General features: G+C 41.7%; 1 protein-coding gene across 15 annotated transcripts in view; it reads right to left on the reverse strand.

Moving 5' to 3' along the window:
• Nucleotides 1-23,060, reverse strand: part of LOC126335395 (pumilio homolog 2-like) — a 550,606-nt gene that overhangs the window by 294,911 nt on the left and 232,635 nt on the right. For all 15 annotated transcript variants that reach the window (XM_049998621.1, XM_049998625.1, XM_049998620.1 and 12 more), the window contains one exon: nt 8,577-8,691. In XM_049998621.1, coding sequence (XP_049854578.1) covers nt 8,577-8,691 — 115 coding nt within the window. The remainder of the gene's footprint in view (nt 1-8,576; nt 8,692-23,060) is intronic.

Consider the following 23,060-nt stretch of genomic DNA (forward strand, 5'->3'; position numbering starts at 1 on the left):
GACATAGTATAAGGTGGTATCCCATGACATTTGTCACCTCACTGTAAGCAGAATAATTCAAATTATTAGCAGGACATTGGGGAACTGCTGTTTGTTTTCGAAAGAGCTGGCATACGATCTTATGCTTAAACACTTCTGAAATGTATCCCAACATTTCAGATCGAACGAGCAGATAACAACGACGAGAACGGTACGAAAAAGTTAGAAATATGAGGGACACTTTTCTCTCATAAATCTACAACAACAAACTGACTGTATTCGATGCTGTGCACTTGCTATGTGCAAAAATCTTGCAAACAAGGACGTGTTTACGTACAAAGTAACACCAGAGGAACTGTGTAATCCACACTGTCAATGTCAGAAGCATGGAGGAAATGTAGTACATGGAAGATTATCTCGTACAAAGGATACGTAAATGGCCAAGTTTCAGATATCATTTGAACTAGTACTGCCATCAACAAATCAAATCAATGAAGATGTGCTATCTCACACAGTTTCCAGTATTGGTAACGTGTGAAATAGAATGGACTAACATCTCTTCTGGCAACCAAATTCCTCTGATCTTATTATTGCCAAGCTACCCGTAGTAATTAAAGCAATCGAAGGCACGGTATTTCCTTTTACGTTCAAGGAAATGCTGCTGTGTCTGCGATAAATGATATAAAATTCAACTGACGAAATTTTACAGACATTAATATATACGTTGAACAAAACTGGTTTCTATGCCAAATATGACACTAATTCATATTAGGTGGAGGTTTACATTACTTCTAATCAGCTCACCTTCTATAGATGCTGCTACATTTCTTTCTTTGTCGTTTCTCCACATAATTAAGCCACGCATGTACTATGTTTTACACAACAAGAAGGCTCACCCAACGCGACATACCTTTCAATCTCGTGAATCAGACATTTCTGGAACATCTAAATAAGAAGTTGTCATATCATTGGTGGCCACGGTTTTAGTGTTACTTTTTTGGATCACTTCATTGACAACGTAATTTTTTGCGTTGAACATTATTTAATAAATACTTTACAGAGTTCCTACCGCGTCAGATTTGTACGAATCCCACGCTTGAGATTTCACAGAATTCCAACGGGGCAAGAACTCCGTGAGGCATTTATTCACGTTTCGTTATGTCTCTACTCGGCAAATAATTTGCAAAAAGCGATGCTGACAGTACTATCATTAAATGCATTTCGCAATAAAGATCAAAACGTAAGTGGATGTCGAGATCAGAAAGAAGACTGTAGGAGGTATAAATTAATGAGGAAAAGACAATCAGGCGCAAAGGAAAGATTACATGTATCGTGTACAAGTACCGACATGGCACTTTCCATGTAAAGTTACAAATAACGTGAAGTTTTTGTTAACCATGGAGCTAATTTCCAACACTGAAGTACTTATGCGTTATACTGTTACTGAAGGTATGGTCGTACTTCCTGTTACTAAAGGTCTGGCTTTTTCAGTTTAACTTTGCATCTGAACCACGCTGTTATATACTTCTGTTCACTATCTGACAATGTCTGACATAATGAAGCAAAGTTAGTTAGGTAATTTTTGACAAAGTGTATACAAGGGAACCCTTTCAGCAGTTAGAGATTAACAGGTCACTAAATGCTGAATAAACAAAGAACTTCAAGATGAAACTCCTGTCCGCAAAGCAGCACCAAAGAAAGCAATCGATTTGTTATGATCGGCTCCTTCGAGTCTCGATCTGAAACCCACTGACGTTGGGAAGAACTGGTTGTTGTCTCGGCTACGGCCAAAGCAATTCACCCAAAAACCCTGGAAAATAAACAGTCACTTTGCTCATGCTACGTCTTCGCCGCACGCATTCTATTCCAGTTGCACTACTGCCACCTTAGGAAACAGCAACAATGGTTATATGGAAGACTTCTTCCACCCGAGAGATGTATGGATTGGTAGTCTGGCACAATCTCATGATAAAACACTGTATTTGTTATCCATAAGGTACAGTGTTTTTATCCACTAAATGAATCTAACAATTTATGTGGGTCTACTGCAGATATCGTAACAAATGTTTGGTATTGAGAAAATGATATATTTCCATTTTGTTCTTGCGCTAGCAACACACAAATTGTACACCACAACACTGTCAAGTTTTTAATTACCAACTGACACATCGAAACGTCACTGGTTAAACATTACCAATGGTATTATTACAGACCAAAATACGCACTTCCTACAGAAAGGAATTATTTTTACATTTTCAGAAGTCGACCTGACGATTATCGTCCCACTGTTCGAGTCTTTCTTCATTTCTTGGAAATATTAAACATTAGCGTAGTGAGGCCACCTCCACGATTATCGCTACAGTCGACAGCGGAACAACCTAGCATTGCTACTGACTGTCCTTAACAATTAATTAAACCATATTAGTTACGTAAAACGAACCGACAAAGGTAATGCGCAAGTGCACAGAGACTTACTGTATTTCTATCCGAAAATTATTAAGCGATTCGCTATGTACTGAGAACATTAAAATCAGTCTATAATAGCATTGTGCACATAACTCGTCACATGTGTCACCGAAAGTTCATTCATTCCACTTTGTGGAAAAAATCAGAACGGAATTGGCCCCAGGAAACAACTCCATGTCTCACCTTCGGAAACGACATTTCTTAAGTATCAATTTTTAAGTCTAAACTCCACGCTCACATACTGAACGAGAACTTCCATATTTCTCAACGAAACGGCGAGAGGCAGGAGACAATACTGCAATAATCTCTCATATTCCGGCCCCCAGAGCAAAACGCGCTAGACAAACAGCTCCGACGCCAACAGACGAGTGGAGAGTCCTCTGCGCTAAGGCGGCTGGCGGCATGCACCCGGCACGTCCCATCTGAACGGATATCGAGCCGAGCCGGCGGTACCTGTCGCCGAAGAAGATTACGGAAACGCGCCGCGATAGCTAGTAACAGACGGCAATCGGAAATCGATTCGCGCGCGCAGCCCTCTGTTCTGTTCAGAGCGCGTCACGAGAAACGGATATGCTATCATCTTCATTCCTCCTAACCACTAACAGGTAGCATTCATGAAACACTCGTCACATAAACCTCTGTAACTGTCACCCACTCTGTTTCGTATGCTTTCGGTGGCTCTTGACTGATTTCTAAGTTTTCCCTCCAACTACTGTCTGTATATAAAGCTTCAACGTTCACGCTATCTGCCCATATTTAATTTTACCAGAGGATCTGCACAATCAGTGAATCTCACTTGGAAAAAAACTCATAAATAATTTAAAAACTGATTGCAAGTTTTCCATTGGCAGTTATGTTTTACATGAATTCTCCGTTCATGTGGTGCAATCCGTATAATTCATCGGCTGTTACATATCGCTACTAGATCGGTACAATTGTATAACGTTACGTTCTTTGTATCTCCTTTATGTTTTATTACATTAAACAGTGAGAATCTACTTTTTCCCTATCTTTCATGGAACATTTATGGATAGTTAGCTCAACATTTTAACCCCTAGTATAAGTTTCCATAGATCCTGCTTCTCGCCAGAAGCGAAAATCCAAATTTCTTTACTACACATCGTCTGATATGTAGACACTAACTGCCTATGTTTAGTCAAATTTTAAATACCAAAGTTGATTGCTTTTCTCGGCTTCATGTCTTCACGGACGGCCGTTGAAAAAAAATCTGCTTGTAAATGAACAGTAAATCCTAAATATTACATGCCAACACTGATGTTGGTTGCATTCTACTTTTGCTCTTACCTATATTGAAAATTTAATCGTGGGATGAGTGTAAAAGGATGCGTATGAGATTCACATAATTCTGAAAAATACTACTTTGTATATGCAAGAAACCGGCAATAAAATTGATTAGCCACATATCAAGGTTTCACAAAGTGTATTGTTGCTGGATAAACAGCACCAATTTTGCCATCTGTCATTTATTTCTCTTTTCCAAAAAGGTTTGAGTGTTTCAGGGAATTTACAGATAGTAAAATTCAAAGGTTTGCACGGGGAAGTATATGTTCTACGATATTTCGGGATTGCAGCCGGTCGTCGTAAACTTCACTCCACGACATTGAAATTGGACACCTGCCAGGTATCTGCAGGTGAGCCATCGAATACTGACGACGATGTCTTCCACTCCGCCTTACGCAGCGCGCTGATAGTATTGCCGCGCTTGCGTCGGAGTCACAGTGACTGTAGGACCACACGGCCCAGTGGCAGCCCCCTCACTGGTTGAACTGCAAGAATCGGCTATCTACGGCGTTGCCGCTCGCCGCAAACATCTGAGTATTATGGCGTCTTCGTCTAGAGCAAATCTCGGAGATGACGGGATTGCGCCCATTATTCAGCACATAGCCGCTATCAAGCGATGCGTATTTCGACGGATTCTTTTATAATGGAGTCCCAAAAAGATATTGCTGTGGCCAGAATTAATGTTTTGTTGTACTCCGTTGAATGTCCGTTGGAGATACTATGTTCCGGAACTGCAAACTGGCTGGGTCTCAGATGGAGAGTGCAACGTTTATGCTCTGTGCGACATTCTTTCACTTTGCGTACTGTTTGTCAGACATCGGCCATCCCATACTGGCAAGGTACTTTGTAAATTCCCGCCTCCCGTAATAACAAGTTATCCTTAATAGATCTGAGCAGGTCGGAAATCTTAGAAGGTTGGCGGAAAATCACTTTCGCCTGAAAAATACTAAGGATTCTTCCTATTTTGAAGCAAATATTTCAAACGAAGAGAAGAAAATCTAGGGACTCCGCTGCCGCGTTCTTCTCTTTATCCAAATTGTCTGTGAAAACTGTCCTTAAATGTAAAAGCTCTTTTGGTAAACTTACTGCATCCTGTACTGTATGGGCCCTGCGTACAAGAGTTTTTTAAGCACACTCATGGTTTGGGATGGTTGATGGCAAGAGTGGAGGTGCAAATCACTGTGAATGGGCATGCGGTAAACTGAATGTACCAGAGAGCCATCACTGTTCCATCTAAACAAAACATCCAAGTATGAGAGGCAACCATCTTTCTCTAATACCGTAGTAAATCGGATGTTCTCATGAATGGAGTTAGATGATGTAGAAACTCCATTAACTTACCTTCTCCGTGTGGCCACACTATGAAAGTATCATCAAGTACCTCCAAAAAACGGTCTAAGAACCGCTGATTCACGTGCTCTTTCCTCAAAATCCTCCACAAAATAGTTAGCCACCAAGGGAGACAAGGGGCTGCCCATGGCGACGCCGTCAGTCTGTTCAGATTATTCTGTGTTAAACATAAAATAGGGTGGCGGAAGAGCGTACCGAAACAAATCAGTGATGTCCGACTGAAACTGTTAACCAATTAGTGCCCAGGAATCAGCAAGAGGTGCCTTGTAAAGAGACATAGTACATCAAAGCTCACTAGAAGATCCGAACTGCTCAGGTGGAAGCCCCCTGTCTGTTGATAAAATCAGCAGAGTTTCGTGTATGATCTCGACATTTGATAACCAATGATCTCAGAAAGAGAGCAAGATGTTTGCCTAAATCGTTATGTGGGGGTGTCAATATTACTCACTATAGGTGATAAAGAAAGGCCTTCTTTGTGCACTTTAGAAAAATCATACAGTGGTGGTGGTGCGCGCCATGTGGTCTTAAGTTCTTCATGGTCTCTAGAGGTAACGAAGAAGAATTCAAGAGTACCGAGCGAGGTGTCGCAGAGATTAGCATATTGGACTCGCATTCGGGAGGAAAACGGTTCAATCCGCGTCCGGCCATCCTGATTTAGGTTTTCCTTGATTTCCCCCATCCGCTCCAGGCAACTGCTGGGGTGGTTCTTTTGAAAGGGCACAGCCGACTTCCTTTCCCGTCCTTCCCTAATCCGTTGAGACCGATGACCTCGCTGTTTGGTCTCTTCCCCCAAAACAATCCAACCCAATTCATGAGTGTACACGTCTTCCCTTGCACACGGTCTGTAGGGTCGTGATTCATCTTCATGTACATAGTATAACTAGATAGGCCATACATCTCCAAATACAAACTATGAGATAACACAACAAGCTCTTTCCTTCAGAGGTTATAATACTGGGGTGAGGAGGACATTAAAAAGAGAGCGCCAAGTTTCCATACTTATTTCTTCGGCAGCATCCATAGCAAGGTGTCGTACAGCTTCTTCAGCTCCACTCAAAAAACGTAAGAGAAGAATCGCACTTGCTGTAGGTGCAAAAGTAGAATTCAACCAACACAGGTACCTCTTGCTGATTCCTCGGTACTAACTGGTTAACAGTTACAGTCGGACATCACTGCTTTGGAATTAGAGAAAGACGGTTGTCTCCCATTCCTGCATCTTTTTGGATAGACATAACACTGATGGCTCTCTGGGACATTCAATTTACCGTAAGCCCATTCACAGTGATTTGTACCTGTATTCTTCAATTTGCCATCAACCACCCTAACCTATGAGTGTGCTAATAACACTTGTACACAGGGCCTACATAGTACAGGATGCAGACAGTTTACCAGAAGAGCTTGCACATTTAAGGATAGTTTTCACAGACAATGGAAACTCGACCCGAGAAATTGACAGTGCATTCTCAGCTAAAACCAAGAACGCGGTATTCGATTAAGAGAAGAACGCAGCAGCAGAGTTCCTAACTTTTCTTCTCTTCGTTCGAAATATTTCCTTCAAAATAGCAAGATACATAGTAATTTTCAGTTGAAAGAGATTTTTCGCCTACCATCTAAGATTTCGGACTTCCTGGAATCAGTGAAGGATAACTTGTTATTGCGGAAGGCGAGAATTTACAAAGTACCTTGCCAGTGAAGTATGGTCTATGTAGGACAAACAACAAGCACAGTGAAAGAACGTTGCCCAAGTCTGTAGTTGCGGAACATGTATCTCCAACGGACATTCAACGGAGTATGACAAAACATTAATTCTGGCCACACAACTTCTTTTTGGGACTCCATTATAAAAGAATCCGTTGAAATACCCGTCGCGTGACAGCGCCTACATGCTGGATAATGGGTGAAATCCCGCCGTCTCAGAGATTTACTCCAGACGAAGACGCCGGAATATACCGACGACTGCGGCAACGCCGAAGACATCTGATTCCACCAGTGAGGAGGCTGCGCCGGGCCGTGTGGTCCTTCAGTCACTGTGACTGACGCATGCGAGACAGTAGATCAGCGCGCTATATAAGGCGGAGCGGAAAAAGTCTTCGCCAGTCTTCTATGGCTCACCTAGAGATGTCTAGCAAGTGTCAATTAAAATATCGTGAAGTTTATTACGATTGGCGGCAATCTCGAAACCTCTTCGAACAAAATTACAGGCTGTTCACATATCGTCAATTGTTCGATCAGGAACACTATGTATGAAAAATAGTTGGTCCACTTTCACAACTGGCGCACTGGATTTACTAGAAATACTAAACTGACGGAAAAGATTTACTAGTATTACTACGCATACCTTTCGGATATTGATCACCACATTTACATACAATAAAAATTCTATTAGAAGTTATGATCAGGGTCAAACTGACAACACTGCTACGAATCGTATAACATTGGCATGTACGAAGTACAAGAAAGCAGAAGAAATCGCGTAGTTGCAGATGTTATTCGGAACAATTTTATAGCGGAATACTTAAAAGACGCAGATACATTGATTTATTAACTTTGTACTCCTACTTCCACATCGCTCAAGTGACCTGATGGAAACAACCCGGTCGTTGGAATAATGCAAAGTACTTGTGTAATATATAAATTAAGAACGTACAACAGGGTTTGAACAAAAATATGGAAACACCGCGAGAAATGTGTGCTTGAACACCAACGCCGACGCCAACCAAGCCCGCAGCTTGCGCTGTTGTATTTTACCATGGAAGGCATCTGTGCGAAGTCCTGCATACGATTCTAGTGTCGGTCGTTGTCACAGCCGTGTTCTGTGCAGTTGTGAGTGCATTATATCGGAGTTGCGCGAATTCGAACGTGGACAAATTTTTGGTGCTCGTCTAGTAGCTGAGAAAGCTGGAATCCCAAAAACACTAATCACTCATCAGTGATGCAAATGTCCGTAAAACGTGGTGCCGAAACCATAAAACCTGGTCTATGGAGCAATGGAAGATGTCATTTAGTGAGATGAGCCTCGTTTCACACTTTTCCAATTTCCAGTCGAGTTTGCGTGAAACATGGCTGGGGTTCAGTGATGATTTTGGCAGACATACCGTGGTATTCCATGGACTCTGCAAAGTCACATTACTGACAGGGATTATGCGCCAATTCCAGCTGTTCACGTCCATCCCATTGTATAGTGCAGTTTGCATCGTCCAGGACTGGTTTCGTGCACACGAAGATGAATTGTCGCATCTGGGCTGACCACCACAGTCATCAGATCTCAATATTATTGATCCTTTGTGGTCTACTTTGGAGAGAAGGGTGCATGATCACAAAATGGAGCATGAACTTCACTGACAGATCAGTGTAGCAAATTTTAAATAGTTGTCTAAAATCTCAAACAGGCAGGTCAGTTTATCCAGAAATACTTTAATTTCATACACTACGTGAACTGGCTATGATCATATCGTGAAAAAATCCCATGTTGAACTTACCCGAAGTACTCCATGTAGGGTCGCGCCACATTTGATGGTCGTTTAGCGTCAGAATGCCTTTACTGTCGTCCTTTTGTTCTTCTACTCCCCATAGTTTTTTAGCCGAAGGCGCTATCTGAAACAGAAAAGTAAACATTTACTCAGTAATCCTGTATCCCCCAAATCACGGAAAGCTTCGTGCGTAATGACCTTTCACGATAACAATTACTCCACTATTTTATACAGTTCTCAGCTAAACATTCCACTGACCTTGTCAATTTCAGAGCTATCTACGCCACAAAAATATCGTGCAAATATAAAAGTCCGCGACGGCTCCGGCAGTAGTGGTTGGTAACTTACAGTGGAGTAAGGTTGACACTATGTGTACACTTCATCTACTCGTGGAAAACACTCATACTCGCAAGTAGCTTAATAACTGGTATTTTCGTGCCGTGTGATTTATGTGGCTAGCTAGATAGAAGACTTGGAATTAGTTATAAAAAAATAAAAAAATGCTTTCTACGAATGGTCAAGAGTATCTCAGCTCTTTTAGGACAAGCATGGGCATTTATTGATTTCGAAATTACCAGAATCTTCTAAAAATGAGCCTTATCTTAACTGCACCTGGAGTCAGTAAGGATCATTGACTATCAACATAAAATTATGGACCATTATCACTTCTTAACAAAATTACATAATGAATACAGTAATTGTGCCCTCTCTTTACGTCTATCATTTTACTTAACAAAATGATTTGCACTACACCATCGAAACTACTTCTGAAGATATTTTATTCCTGGAAGATTTGCAGCGTGCTCTTTCCTGGCACTTCTTTATTGTTTCTACATTCGATTGTTTTAGAATATTTTCGTGCTGTCCTTTCGAAATGCCCGATCTCTATGGGCCTTCAACTTAGGAAGATGCTAGTGTTTCAACGAAAGGCAATCCCTTTCCTATGCGACAAGTCTGATTTAATTGTGTGACGGACATCTATTCGATGCTGCTAACGCAGGTAATGCAACCAGTGAGGGAGAAAAAAAAAGAGCTATCAGCTGTCAAAATTGAAGTAATAGCGGGTAGTACCGAACTGACACCGTGCGACGTCAAGTTTTGACGGAGCAATATGCTGAACTGCAGTTGCATAGGGTCGGTCGTTTTGGCAAAAGTAAAATAAAATAAACAAAAAAGGGGCAGAACTGAGACCGATGGCATTATAGTTTGCAACAGTTAGGGAAACGATTTATTTTGGCTGCGTCTGCGGTGTACAATTTTACATTACACAAAAACCCGCCTTACATGAAGAAAAAACTGAATGATCGTCTAGACGCATTTCAGTTGTATACCCTGAGTGTACGGTGGCCACACAAGAATGCATGCTCTTTAGAGAGTTATATACTGGCCAGCATACAAACTAAATAGTCTAGGCACACTACACTATTTCTCATTCGCTCGTTCGACGGAACGCAGGTTAAGCTGACCCCGGCAGCAGAACTATTTAGCTGGGCTACGGTCACTCCGCCTACCCAGGTCTTTCCGCGCTGCTTTTCGACCTTGGCATTTTGCTTCGGGAATGGCGTTTTTGCCGCTGAGATATATAAAAGGTACCTAAATAAGGGAGCAATGACGGAAGTGTCCGCAGCTCGTGGTCTTGCGGTAGCGTTCTCGCTTCCTGCGCACGGGGTCCCGGGCTCGATTACCGGCGGGGTCAGGGATTTCTCTACCTCGTGATGACTAGGTGGTGTGTGTTCTTCATCATCATTGACTCGCAAGTCGCCGAAGTGGCGTTAACTAAAAAGAACTTGCAATACGGCGGCCGAACTTCCCCGCATGGAGCCTCCCAGCCAACAATGCCATACGATCATTTCATTTTTCTTTTTAAGTGCATAATCATAAGGCACTTACTACGCAACAGCATAATGAAGATTATATTAACACTGAAACTTTATGATGTGCGTAACGCTGAAAAAAACTGTACTTAACGGGGGAGGGCGTAAAATTAGCAACATTACGACATACTGCAAAATATGAATAGGTTGTGGTAACTGAAAAAACTTCTACCTGCCAGGAGCTTGAGCTTGGATTTTCTGTTTACCGTCAGCGGTAGCCTTACCCATTAGGTTAGCTGACTACGACTCTACGTCTGACCCAAACTTTCACCGTCATACTTTTTTCCTCATATTCCTCACTAGCAATTTTAGTTGGTTCTCCACTACGGATTAGGCCCACCAGACAGACGGATATAACAAAGCACTGCGGCTCATTCTGCCACATGGAATATATCAATGAAGTTAATTTCACCGACACGAAATGAATGGAATCTAAGAACGTAAATTTAATGAAGTGCCGATATACGAAGAAAGGTCTTAATCACATCTGGGGTCGCCTTGGCGTATATGTAGGCAGCACTATCTTTTTCCACACAGCCATTTCGTCTCTTGTTTTTTCTTCGTAACCTCTTCCTTTCGACCACCGCCAGCCATTACGCAGGACACTGCACACGAATCTACACTGTTTTTGCAATGCCTACTTATTATGACACACTATATTGTTAGTACGTGAGGCTGACAACGAGTGTAAACATTCCGTGGCAGTAGGAAGTCCGCCGATTTACACATATCATAAATGGCCACATTACATTGTGCAATTAGTATATACGTAATATCCGCCATATTTCTATATGTAGAACACTGATACGTGTAGAAATTCTGTGTGCTTGTTGAACGACTACGTTATACCCATTGAAGATGTCTTCTGCTTCACCAACACTTTTCATTTGCAAGTTCACATGAAATGTATCTGCTGCACATACAGTCTGCAAAGAACATATATAATTTGCTGAATTAACGCCCAAGCGTCAACGTTCATATTCTTAAAACACCCGCAATGCGATTACTTGTTTTTAATGACGGAGATCACGAAGTTATACATGGAAGAGACCAGAGCTGTAGAAGTCCTACGTTTATGTTCTTTGAACTGGAAAAAAAATTATACCTCGCGCATATTGAGATCGAAAATTATGTTACCCGGCACATTGAGAACATCAGGACAGTGAAAAGAAATGTACGGTGGAGTATACAAAGGCAAGATCTGCCCAACATCCCTGACATTTACATTCTGTTTTAATTTTCCAGTGGCGGTCAACTGCGCAGAAACAACGCGAAAAGTTGTGGCGTCGACTGGGAACGCCCAGCACCGACAGTGGATGTCATACACTTATCTTGAACACTCAATAGCCAACACTTCTGGAATCTTAAAACACTATACCAGCTTGCTATACAAAACTCTTTGAAGTGTTATTTTAGGTAATAACAATCACTACAACGGGATATACTTTTAACTACGACGCGTGACAAGCGAAAAGTTCAGCGCCATATTCAACATAATGAATTTCGAATGCATAAAGTTTATCTATTTGCTCTCATCTCACTTACTGCTGTCCACCGAAGTTGAAGAACCCGTTCCCCAGTAGTATGTTTTCAAAGCAGTATACAATAATTTGGCCTTACAGCAGCTGCAAATGTACCGAAGATTAAGGACAAGTATCATATAAAGCGTATGTAACAATAATATACATAAAAATTTAATATTTATGAAAATGTGACACATGAAAACCGACAAATACGTCGTTTAGTTTGTTGCGGAATGCATTCATTAAATAAAATGGCGCAGTAACAGAACTGTGGTACCTACCGCCAGAAGAGAATGTGGGCATGGTCTACAAAAAGACCGAGTATTGCAAATGAAACGACTATTATGTTTCAATTTTTATACACAGAACCCACATGAAATTCGAATGTGTCAGGAGATGAGTTTCACCAGAATTTTGTCCGCCATGACATCACTTTATTCAACGTCACCTTTAGTTCCTGGTACTATATGCCATCTGCTGTCAGCATTCCCTATCTTCTATGCTTTCTTCTTCTCTTTTCTGATAGCCCTTCAGTGACAGTTACTTAGCAAACTACTTTTTTCCCCATTATAATGCGTGAGCCAGTTCACTACTGTTTACCTGTTACATAGGATGTTTCAAAATGAACATCCAATGCCAATGAACCCTTGGGCTTTATTTTAATGTGCAAATGGTACACCGAAGCTTTTATTTACAAAAGAAACGTCCGAGTTTACAAGGGTATATCTTTTATATACATGTATATTCAACATGGGGTACTTTTTACAATTAGGTTTAGGATCAAAAAGTTTCAATCATCGTTCACATGTATTCGAAATACTGATATCGTTCGAACTTGGGGGGCAATATTGCGACGAGGGATCCGTACGCCTCCTTACCACGGCAGTACCGTATGCGCTACGAAGATCACACCGCGTAGTTTTAACTGAATTGCACCTGTGGAACGCCTTTTATTGCTGTTATTGTATTAACGCCGTCTCGACTCGACGCACACTACGGAACAAATCAGTGACCGAGCTAGCTGCACCATGGAGCCCCTAAAGGCAAACACGGAAACTTACAACTGAAGCAATGGCAAACTGTTTTGATGCGCATATTCACTAAGCAGCTCTTATTTTTTTATTTACGTTAGGTCGTAAAAACTTCAACAAACGAAGTTATTACGTGCTAGGAATATCGTGAGTAGATGGATGGGTGGATTTAGATTAACGCACTGAACAGCTAGGTCGGTATCGATTAGAATTTTCGTAGAGGCCACGAGCACACACAATTTGATACTTGGGGGAGTCCTGAGTATCAGGGCAAACAGAAAAGTTCAGAGATGTGTAATCCTCCTCCCACTGAAAACATTAACTTCACTGGAATCAATACATTCTGCTTTTGGTTCTACGGTATATTGTACATGCCTAAAGCATGGTATCTTCGATGAAAAATGATCTGAAATATTTGTGTTTTCGGTATTCGCGCAGTGGGGCAACGCTTCAATTGACGCAGGCCATGTTCAGACACATGCAAACACTATGAGGAGCACGCTGCAGACAGAATGCACAGTCTTTGTCTTCTGCTGCGATTCTCTCTGCAAGCATAGCTATCAGTAATTCTCCAAAGGATTCACACCGTTACGTACGTGAATTTACGACTGAATTCATAGAACCGTGTAAACCAAAATCAAGAGCAAATAATATAGTGCATCGTAATTAAAAAAAAGGGCCACGAGAAACTAGTTTCCTAACTTGAAGAAATCTAGCCTAACGCGAAGCATGAAAGGGTTGAAACAAAATTAACAACCTCCGTAGCGCATACAGAAGGGATTTAAAATTAGTTCAGTAGTCAAAGCGTTCTGAAGAATTCAGTACTTCTTACTGTGCGTTATTCTTAACCCTGCTATAGAATTTTCCTCGGTAACAGGAACTTCCAGATCTGAGAGAGTAATGTATGCAGAAGCACATTTAAGTAGCAAGAAATTATGCAAAATACATCATCAAAATCAAAACGAGGATAATGGAATGTAGTCGAATTAAGTCGGGTGATGCTGCGGAAATTAGATTAGGAAATGAGACAAAGTAGTAAAGGTGTTTTGCTATTTGGGGAGCAAAATAACTGATGGTGGTCAAGGAGAGAGGATATAAACTGTAGACTGGCAATAGCAAGGAAAGCGTTTCTGAAGAAGAGAAATTTGTTAACATCGAGTATTGATTTAAGTATCACGAAGTCGTTTCTGAAAGTATTTGTATGGAGTGTAGCCATGTAAAGAAGTGAAACATGGACGATAAATAGTTTTGAGAAGAAGAGAATAGAAGCTTTCGAAATGTGGTGCTACAGAAGAATGCTGAAGATTAGATGGGTAGATCACATAACTAATGAGGAAGTATTGAATATGATTGGGGAGAAGAGAAGTTTGTGCTACAACTTGACCAGAAGAAGGGATCGGTTGGTTGGACATGTTCTGAGGCATCAAGGGATCACCAATTTAGTACTGGAGGGCAGCGCGGAGGGTAAAAATCATAGAGGGAGACCAAGAGATGAATACACTAAGCAGATTCAGAAGGATGTAGGCTGCAGTAGGTACTGGGAGATGAAGAGGCTTGCACTGGATAGAGTAGCATGGATAGCTGCATCAAACCAGTCTCAGGACTGAAGACGACGACGACGACGACGACGACGACGACGACAAAAAAATGCCATTATGGTTTGTTGTTTCAACCGAAGTATTGAAAATTCTGAATTTGGCGACTAAAATTCCAAATTTCCGAAACTCTTCGAGCCCTTGACATAGATGTAGTGATGGCGAATATCCTCCGCCAAATTATTCGAACTGCACGGTTTCATTAAGTCCTCTAGTGGCGTAAATACTTCGTCCTCAATGGAAACAAACAGTAGATCCCTACAGGTTTTACGGTTCGGAATGATGAGCGTATTATCCTTCAGCCTTCCGTTAAACTCAGATATTCAAGGACACCACCGTCAGAAACGCAGCCGTTGACTCCAAAACTAACCAGAACAAATTCATAGCTGACATTAACTATACTCGCTAAAAGTATACTCTGATAATCTTTGTACTTAAAATATAATGATCCAATATTGGCTGGTCGAGTGGCCCCGTACATGCTCTCCATCGACGGCAACCAGTGCATGTGGGAATTTCCATCTTACTTCGAATTCCTTTGCAATTTGCCTCCAGTCGGCTTCGGGCTTTGGAAACTAAAAATAAAATAGAAATGTCTTCAGTGAAAACTAGCCTGGAATCCACAACAGGATTTTAAGGTAGCTTTGCAACTATTTTGTTTCACTTTTCTATATTTTCACTTTAGATTACTTTATTCAAGAGTAGGCCTACACTCTAATTACTTCTCTTTTTGCAGGATCCACAAGACCTCCTGCCTCCACAGAATGTAAACGCAAATGAGGAGGAAATGGGTAAGATGAAATTAGACTCGGGAACCTGTAGTATGTTTGTAGGTATTCCTACACCACCATCTTCCTCGTTCCTTAGCACTTCACCGACGTCGAAGTGTGTGTCTACCAGGATGTCAGCAAAGAGGCCGATGAAAGAAGCACCGTCGGCAGTGACTATTAAACAACAGGAAATGGAAGAAGATACTACTGATGCAGCTGGTACCGTGGATGCTGGAAAGCTGAGACATTTAGATTCAGCGCAAAGAATTATTGTACAGAAGATTACAGGTGAGATTTTGTTCGAGGCCCAGTTTAAGAATCTCAACAGACAGACTAAGAGCCTTGAAAGAACAGATTACAGTCTACGCCGCACATGCTGCCATCTGAAGGGACTACTGAGATTGGAGGTGCCAGATAAAGTTACGAAGAATTAGCGGTTTTGGAATCTGAAAACAACTGTTCAGTTACTAAGTTTTTTAAAGGTTGGATTGAAACGAAAGCAGTCCTTATTAACGAAATTCGCACAACGTCACATTCGTCAATTCTGCTTTTTAATTATGAACAAAAATGCTAACATTCTATGTCGTATATCTTGTATAAATGAATACTTCGTTAGACAAGAGTAAAAAAGCATATTTATATTGAAATTGTCACATTTAGGAATTCGTGCATTAGTACTTTATTGTGGCACGACACGCTTCCGTAACGATGTCGCTCAACGATCATGATATCGTAGCAGAAAATTTCGCATTAGTATAGCTTCTGTCAGTTGCAAAAAAACCTCCGTGTTACTTCATGTCTTTCGTACGTACTTACGGATTTTCTCGTTAGTGACATTTCTCCTTATATACGGATTAGCATAAAGCAACAAAACAAACTCTTTGCCCATTCTTAGGCAGTTAAATCCTATTTTTCAATTTTAAGCTCCTTTGAAAGATTTGACCTGTGAAAGTGTTACACGTTTCAGAACCCAACCTTTTGTCCATTCCCCCCCCCCCCCCCCCCCACTGATATTTTTCTTTTTATAACTTCAGAAATAATAGCACTAGACAATTATCTCATAAGCAAATTTACTTAATTTTGTCATGGCCAGAAAATATTCTGCACTCTCCGACTACTGATTCTGGTTCAAATGGCTCTGAGCACTATGGGACTTTACTTCTGAGGTTATCAGTCCCCTAGAACTTTCAACTACTTAAACCTAACTAAACTAAGGACATCACACACATCCATGCCCGACGCAGGATTAGAACCTGCGACCGTAGTGGTCGCGTGGTTCCATACTGAAGCGCCTAGAACCGCTCGGCCACTCCGGCCGGCTACTGATTCTGGACTGCTCGAAAGCTACACTGTGGTTAGAAGGTGCAAATGTGAATTGTTACTGCCGACCAATGTACAGTGGAGCGCTGCGAACATTGTTCAGACAAACCTGAACGTGGAAAGCGTCCTTATGACCCATGTATCGTCCACAGTTACGTAACGATATCTGCATAAACTTTGCAGAACATTTCCTAGGATAACCTACTGCAGCTTTCGAAATGGCTGCCATCCCAACATAGTGTGGTGGAATTCTGTTATAATTCAATAAATGTTACTGTTCGTATCTTCAGAAGAAACTTCAACCGGGCGTCGGCAACACCGATGCTACATTAAGGGAGGGAAGAGGGAGGGATATATCCTTGCCTCCGACCTATGAACTGACTTGACCTAACCAAACAGCGGCCCTGGACTTCTAAAACACTGTTACATGGCATTTTTCAAATTAAGAAACGATTGGTAGAGAAGCGGTAATAATATTTTCATCACAATAAATCAAAAACAACATAATATGTAGTTGTAGAAAACAAACACAATGCCGTCGTACTTGAAATGTTACATCGATGTATGTCTCTTGCTATATATATATATTTTTCACTCTGCAATGGTAAGTTTTGCAAAGTCAACTTCTCTATTTGCTATAAAAACTAAGTGACGCACCGAGAAATTTCAAGGAACACTGATCAACCTGCTATTCGGAGTATCACCTTGTCGCCAGTGTCCCTGTTATTCATTCCCCTGTGGCTTCTACACAGAGCATATATCGACAGTGAATCAGTTGAGTTGTAATTATGTCAAATTCTGGGAACGGAGGCTTTCTGGTCGAATTTTCTTGATGAAATAATCTCGGATTACCAGCCAGGGGAAAAGCCTCCTTTCCATTCTCAGCTTTATTGCCCTGGCCACTCGACACATGACACAGTGCAGAGCACTTTAAAAAAGCGTGGACCACGCCGCCCAACCCAAGACACACGCATAATATTATCTATAACCACTAATCACAGACACGAACGTAGTAAGAATGACGGAAAACCAAGAACATTTACACACACCATCGAAAGCCATACAGCTGCTGTCAGCACTACAACACTGGAAGAGTATGCAACACTGTGGCACACTAGCATTAACGTAATGAAATTCAAGAAAACTACTGAGAGCCCGAGGCTTTATCACTGCACGAAAAATGATAAGCAATGCGCCAGAGGTAGACGCTTGAATCTCTTCGAATCATCACTGACGCCACCTGCAACTTTTGAGACAGCACAGATCCTCCCTCAAAATCGCCTGGTTTCTAATTCATCACCGGTGTGTGGATTGCAGAGAATGCGGTACTATCGCGCAGGCTTGTTTCGAGGCCAACCAACGTTAATAAGCGTCTCGCCGAAAAGGAAGTTCTGAGTGGCGAACACTTGGCCACAGCTCAAGCAGATTGCGGAAGGCTCGCGCTGACCTCCAGTGCTGTCCATGTCTTCGCAACTTTCGTTTAAAAAACATGGGCCACTCTTAAGTTACATAAACAGTTGACAATGTCCACTGTGATCAATGAGGGTTATTGTAACTCATCGAGTGCCTTCGCAGTCGCACGGTTGTGAATACATTGGAATGGTGTTAATGTGATGTTCTCGTACACCGTACACCCAATTACGTTAGCAGTAATGTAGGTCCCGAAAACCACTACACTCTGTACCCTTAAGTTCAGGTCGGATGATACGGTACTGTAATGTCACAACTGACTGTGGAACTTTATACCGTTTAATAATCTCGACAAAAAAAAAAAAAAAAAAAAAAAAAAAAAAAAAAAAAAAAAACACCTAACTCAAAACCGAAAACTATGACAAGTTGTAAATTACGTAGTAGATTATAAGCTACTAGCATAAAGATCAAATAGCTTCATGTGAAAATGAAGATAAGCTCATGAACCTATTGAATATAGCACAAAAAGTGCTGCAACGTCTCTGAGAGACAACTACAAAGGTGTATTCCATCTATGTGGAATTCCTTTCCAACTGATACCCTTTGTTGTAATTGTGCGTACAATTTTTGCTACAGAGCTAGCTAACAATTAAAGAGATATATACTTTACCCTCTTATCATAATGCTCTGAACACACTATTCGATGGGACTGTGTTCGTGATGGGTAAAATACGCTGATCAGAGCGGACCAAGTTAAGTGACTCAATTACCAAAAACGCTACGGATCCTTCTGTCGTTTCGGTACTCATCTCGCTCGACGAAAGGACTATGCATAAAGTGGCAGGTGCGACTAATGTACCTGTGCACGTAAGAGCTAACGTCTGGGCGGCCCGTGCAAGAATGTTCAAGGGCAAGCGCATGGCCTTGGCACCAGTGGTTCAGTGTTCGGGCAACGGCCTGAGCTGGGCTGGCGCGGACTAGCGCGCCTGTCGCGCCGGCTGGCCGCGCGAGAGCGCGCACGCAGCACGCTTGCCAACCCATCGACCAATCCGCGCCTCAGTCTGAGTTGGTGTGACGCGGCGGTTGGCAGCTTCCTCGCAGCTGCACTTGCCATTCGCCGTAGGCTAGTATGGCGGTGTCTCTGAACACCAGAACCGCGAGGCTTTTACGTACCTAAAATCTCAGCAGCGGTCAAACTTATCACAATGCCAGAGTTACTCGTTTCTATTCTGACACACTGCTAATTGCAATTAAACCTTCGTTTATTAAAATAACATTCTGCTGAAGTCTTGCAATATTTTTATTTGTACTATATTTTTATATGTATTAGAATGGATTCATTGACTTGAGATCACTTTCGTATCTTTTCCTCACGCTGAAAATGCTCATGCTAATCGCCTTGTTAAATCTTGATACACTGCGCTACTGCCTACGTTTTTTACTCAATGGTTCCTCTTCATGATTTGACCAACTGATTAATACAGGATACACTTTTCGGTATCATTTATCACGTCTCATTTTCCTTTTTCCCTGGTACACTGTAGAAATTGCTTACGGCTCACAACTTTTCCCGTATCTCCTCTGCTAAGACGCCAAACGCCGATCCCGACCAAGTCTAATATATTGTGAAAAATTTGTACTGGCCGTCTTCGTGAAGCTGCTTTCATTTGATACGTACATTATCTACTTTCCACACTAATGAATAACGCATCTATCTTAGTTGTAAATGCTCTTGATTGTGTTTTTGCCTAATGAAATGGATAACGCACCTGTTATTTTATTACTCGCACAAGTAAAAGGCGCAGCGTAATAAAACAGAATATCGGGAAAACTTACTCTGTATGCTTCTATATTACATAGCACATATTTGCTCGTCTGTTCGTAGGACACACACAGTTTCCAACCAGAAAATTAGTGAAAATTTTGTTAAATGAAAAGCCTGAGAATTTAATCACTTCTGATCTTTATGCAAAGACAGCTAGTTTGTGAATAGAAATCAATCATGCTAATTTCAGATAGCATGGCTTGTGCTATGTTACATCATATTAACTTTACCTCGTTGATACGTTAATTACGAATAATCATTCAAGCCTTTAACGTCAACTTCATCTAGCACAATTCAGTAATGGTATTCCTCACAAAATAACGAACACAGAATTGCCGTTTCAAGGTCAAAGCGTACGAAAAAAAAACGAATTTGCACAATGGTAGTTAACAGAGCCCCAAATACGAATTAAAAGGATAAATCTCCAGCAACACAAAATTCAAAATCATTGAAAGGTTACAAAACAAAATTATACTTCGAAAATCGTATTAGAGCTTTAAAAAAAAGTGGAATTCTGTAAGTTCGTCCATTTATCTGTATCTCTTTACACTCCGAGAAGCCTCCGTATGGTGCGTGACAGGGATATCTAGTACAAATAGTTGTGATTTTTCTTTCCTTTTCCACTCGCAAATAGTGCGAGCTATAATTTCTCTTATCTTCGTGCTCCTTGCAATAAATTTACGTTGGCGGTAGTATAATCGTTCTGCAGACGGCTTCGAATAATATGCGCTACTACGAATGATTTCCGAGAAAGAGCACAATTAGGCCGCTATTTACCGGAGGACATTAGTGAAGCCACTTGTGACGTCACCAGTGGCGCCGCGAAATGCCAGAGGTTTCGGTGCACTGTCTTTTACGAGCTGTGGCGGGAGCATTTAGGCGACGACAACTAGCTGTGCCACTGATCCGCTAGATGCTGGGCCCGGCAACAGTTCTATTCACTTTTGAGTTGCCCAAGACCGTCAAGGACCAGTGCGGTATATGATGGAATCTATTAGCCGCAGGGGACTACTGGAGCTTCATTTCCCCGCCAGACCTGCGCGCGCTACGAGCACGAGCTCCCTGCCCCACAGTCCTGCATACCAGACTGCAATGAATGCATCTAGCTCAGCAACGTTGCACACCAACTGTTGTGGCCACGTTGACCGTGGGCTTCTTTGTTGCCCAGGTGCCTAATCTAACACGTTTTAGCGCAGTGCCATTTATAAACAGCAGCCAAAAACTAGTAGCGTTGACAGTTTTGATGTGTTTTTATCTCAAATGGGTAAAAAATCATGTTTTCGTCGTCTTCCAGGTGCATTCAAGATATGATCAAAAAATCTCCTCTGTCCTGCCTTTGCCGAACTCTGAGAAGTCCTCAAAAAATGGTGAAAGCAACTAATACCTATTACATCATCCCCCTCTCCCTGTGTTATATCGAATGTCATTTCTTGCTGAATAACAGGTTGGTTTTAATGGAAGAGAGTGTTCCTGCTGTAACACATGTCTTCTCCGAACACATTACATACATTCGATTGATTCACCACTGACTTTAATATAACCATCATTACCACTTTTTATTTTCATTTCAGTTTCACTGCCTTTAGGCTCTTAAGCTGGAAATCGCCGCAGAAATTTTAAGTATATCACTCCTAGCCCGCCCGGTTAGCTGTGCGATCTAACGCACTGTTTTCCGGACGGGAAGGCGTGCCGCCCCCAGCACGAATCCGCCCGGCGGATTAGTGTCTAGGTACGGTGTGCCGGCCAGTTTTGGATGTTTTTGAGGCGTTTTTCCCTGTGCCTCGACGAATGCAGGATGGTTCCCCTTATTCTGCCTCACACTACGTCGGCGGTTGCTGCGCAAACACTTTGCCATGCAAACATTGGGGTTACACTCGTCTGGCGTGAGAAGTTCCCAGGGGTGTCCACAGAGTGCCGAACAGCACAACGATCCTGGGTTCGGTGTGGGGCGGCGGTGGGCTGACTAGACTGCTGTAGCATGTTGCGGGGTTGTATACCCCTACGGGCTACGGCGGGGACGAAGTATCTCTGTCGTTTCTAGGTCCCTAGTTCCATACAATACAATACCACTCCTATCTCGTCTGACTTCTTACGATCTATTTTAAGTAACTGAATCACGAACACACAACACTTTAGGTAATAGGGAAACGAGGAAGCTTCAGCGTGCATTGCAGCATCACGTTACTAACATGAAAGAAAAGTCTGGTTTATTAATATAACACCATTTGGTTTTTCTTCCTGTCTAATTTTGGCGTTTACTGTGTGTTCGTTACATTCATATTCCCCTTCCCACTGCCCTTATTGTTAGTCCTAATATATTAATGTTGTTTATCTTTTCATTTCTCACAATTCCCAGTTTACTCACTATTATTCGTACTTACATTCCACGTTACAAATCTCAATCAAGATAGTTACCTTTTCCCTCTCACCAGTATTTCCCAATTTCCAATTCTCTCTTGTGAAAGTAGCCACCAGGAGATACGAGTGTGGGTCGCGGGATTCGCCTAGTAGTGCAAAAGATACCGCTTGGGTATTTAAAGAAACGTTAAGTGGTCCAAATGACCGCTGCCGCAGTTCAAGATATACCTGCGGATCGGTAATTCCTATTGGTTGCAAAGAAATATAGTGTACAAAATTTAACGAAAACGTATATCACTATGCACATAACATTCCAAAACAGGCCGAAATTTTAGTGTCAAGCTACATGGTGTAAAGGTTATTTGATTCCATACAAAAGAGACCATCCAAGCACTTTACTTCTCCAGTACAAAAAATGCAATAGCTGATTAGTGACTCGGACACTATCAGTACTTAATACCCACACACTACTATGGAATTACACGAAGCAGAAATGGTCGCATATACATTATACATCTCTAGTCAAAGTAAAAATAACTCCCTGTTTCAAGAATTCCAACGTGTTTTGAAGCAGCAGCCGGAAAACGCCAGTAGGAACGATGAATTCAAAGTGTGGAGAGTTTTTCAAAAAACAGTCACTCACAGATTGTAAAACACGCCTTGAGGAAAAACAGTATGTGATCAAAAGTATCCGGACACCCCAAAAACATGCATTTTTCATTTTAGGTGCATAATGCTGCCACTTACTGCCAGGTACTCCGTATCAGCGACTTCAATAGTCTTTAGA

This window comes from Schistocerca gregaria, chromosome 2 (genome assembly GCF_023897955.1).
Source record: "Schistocerca gregaria isolate iqSchGreg1 chromosome 2, iqSchGreg1.2, whole genome shotgun sequence".
Classification (NCBI taxonomy): Eukaryota; Metazoa; Arthropoda; class Insecta; order Orthoptera; family Acrididae; genus Schistocerca; species Schistocerca gregaria.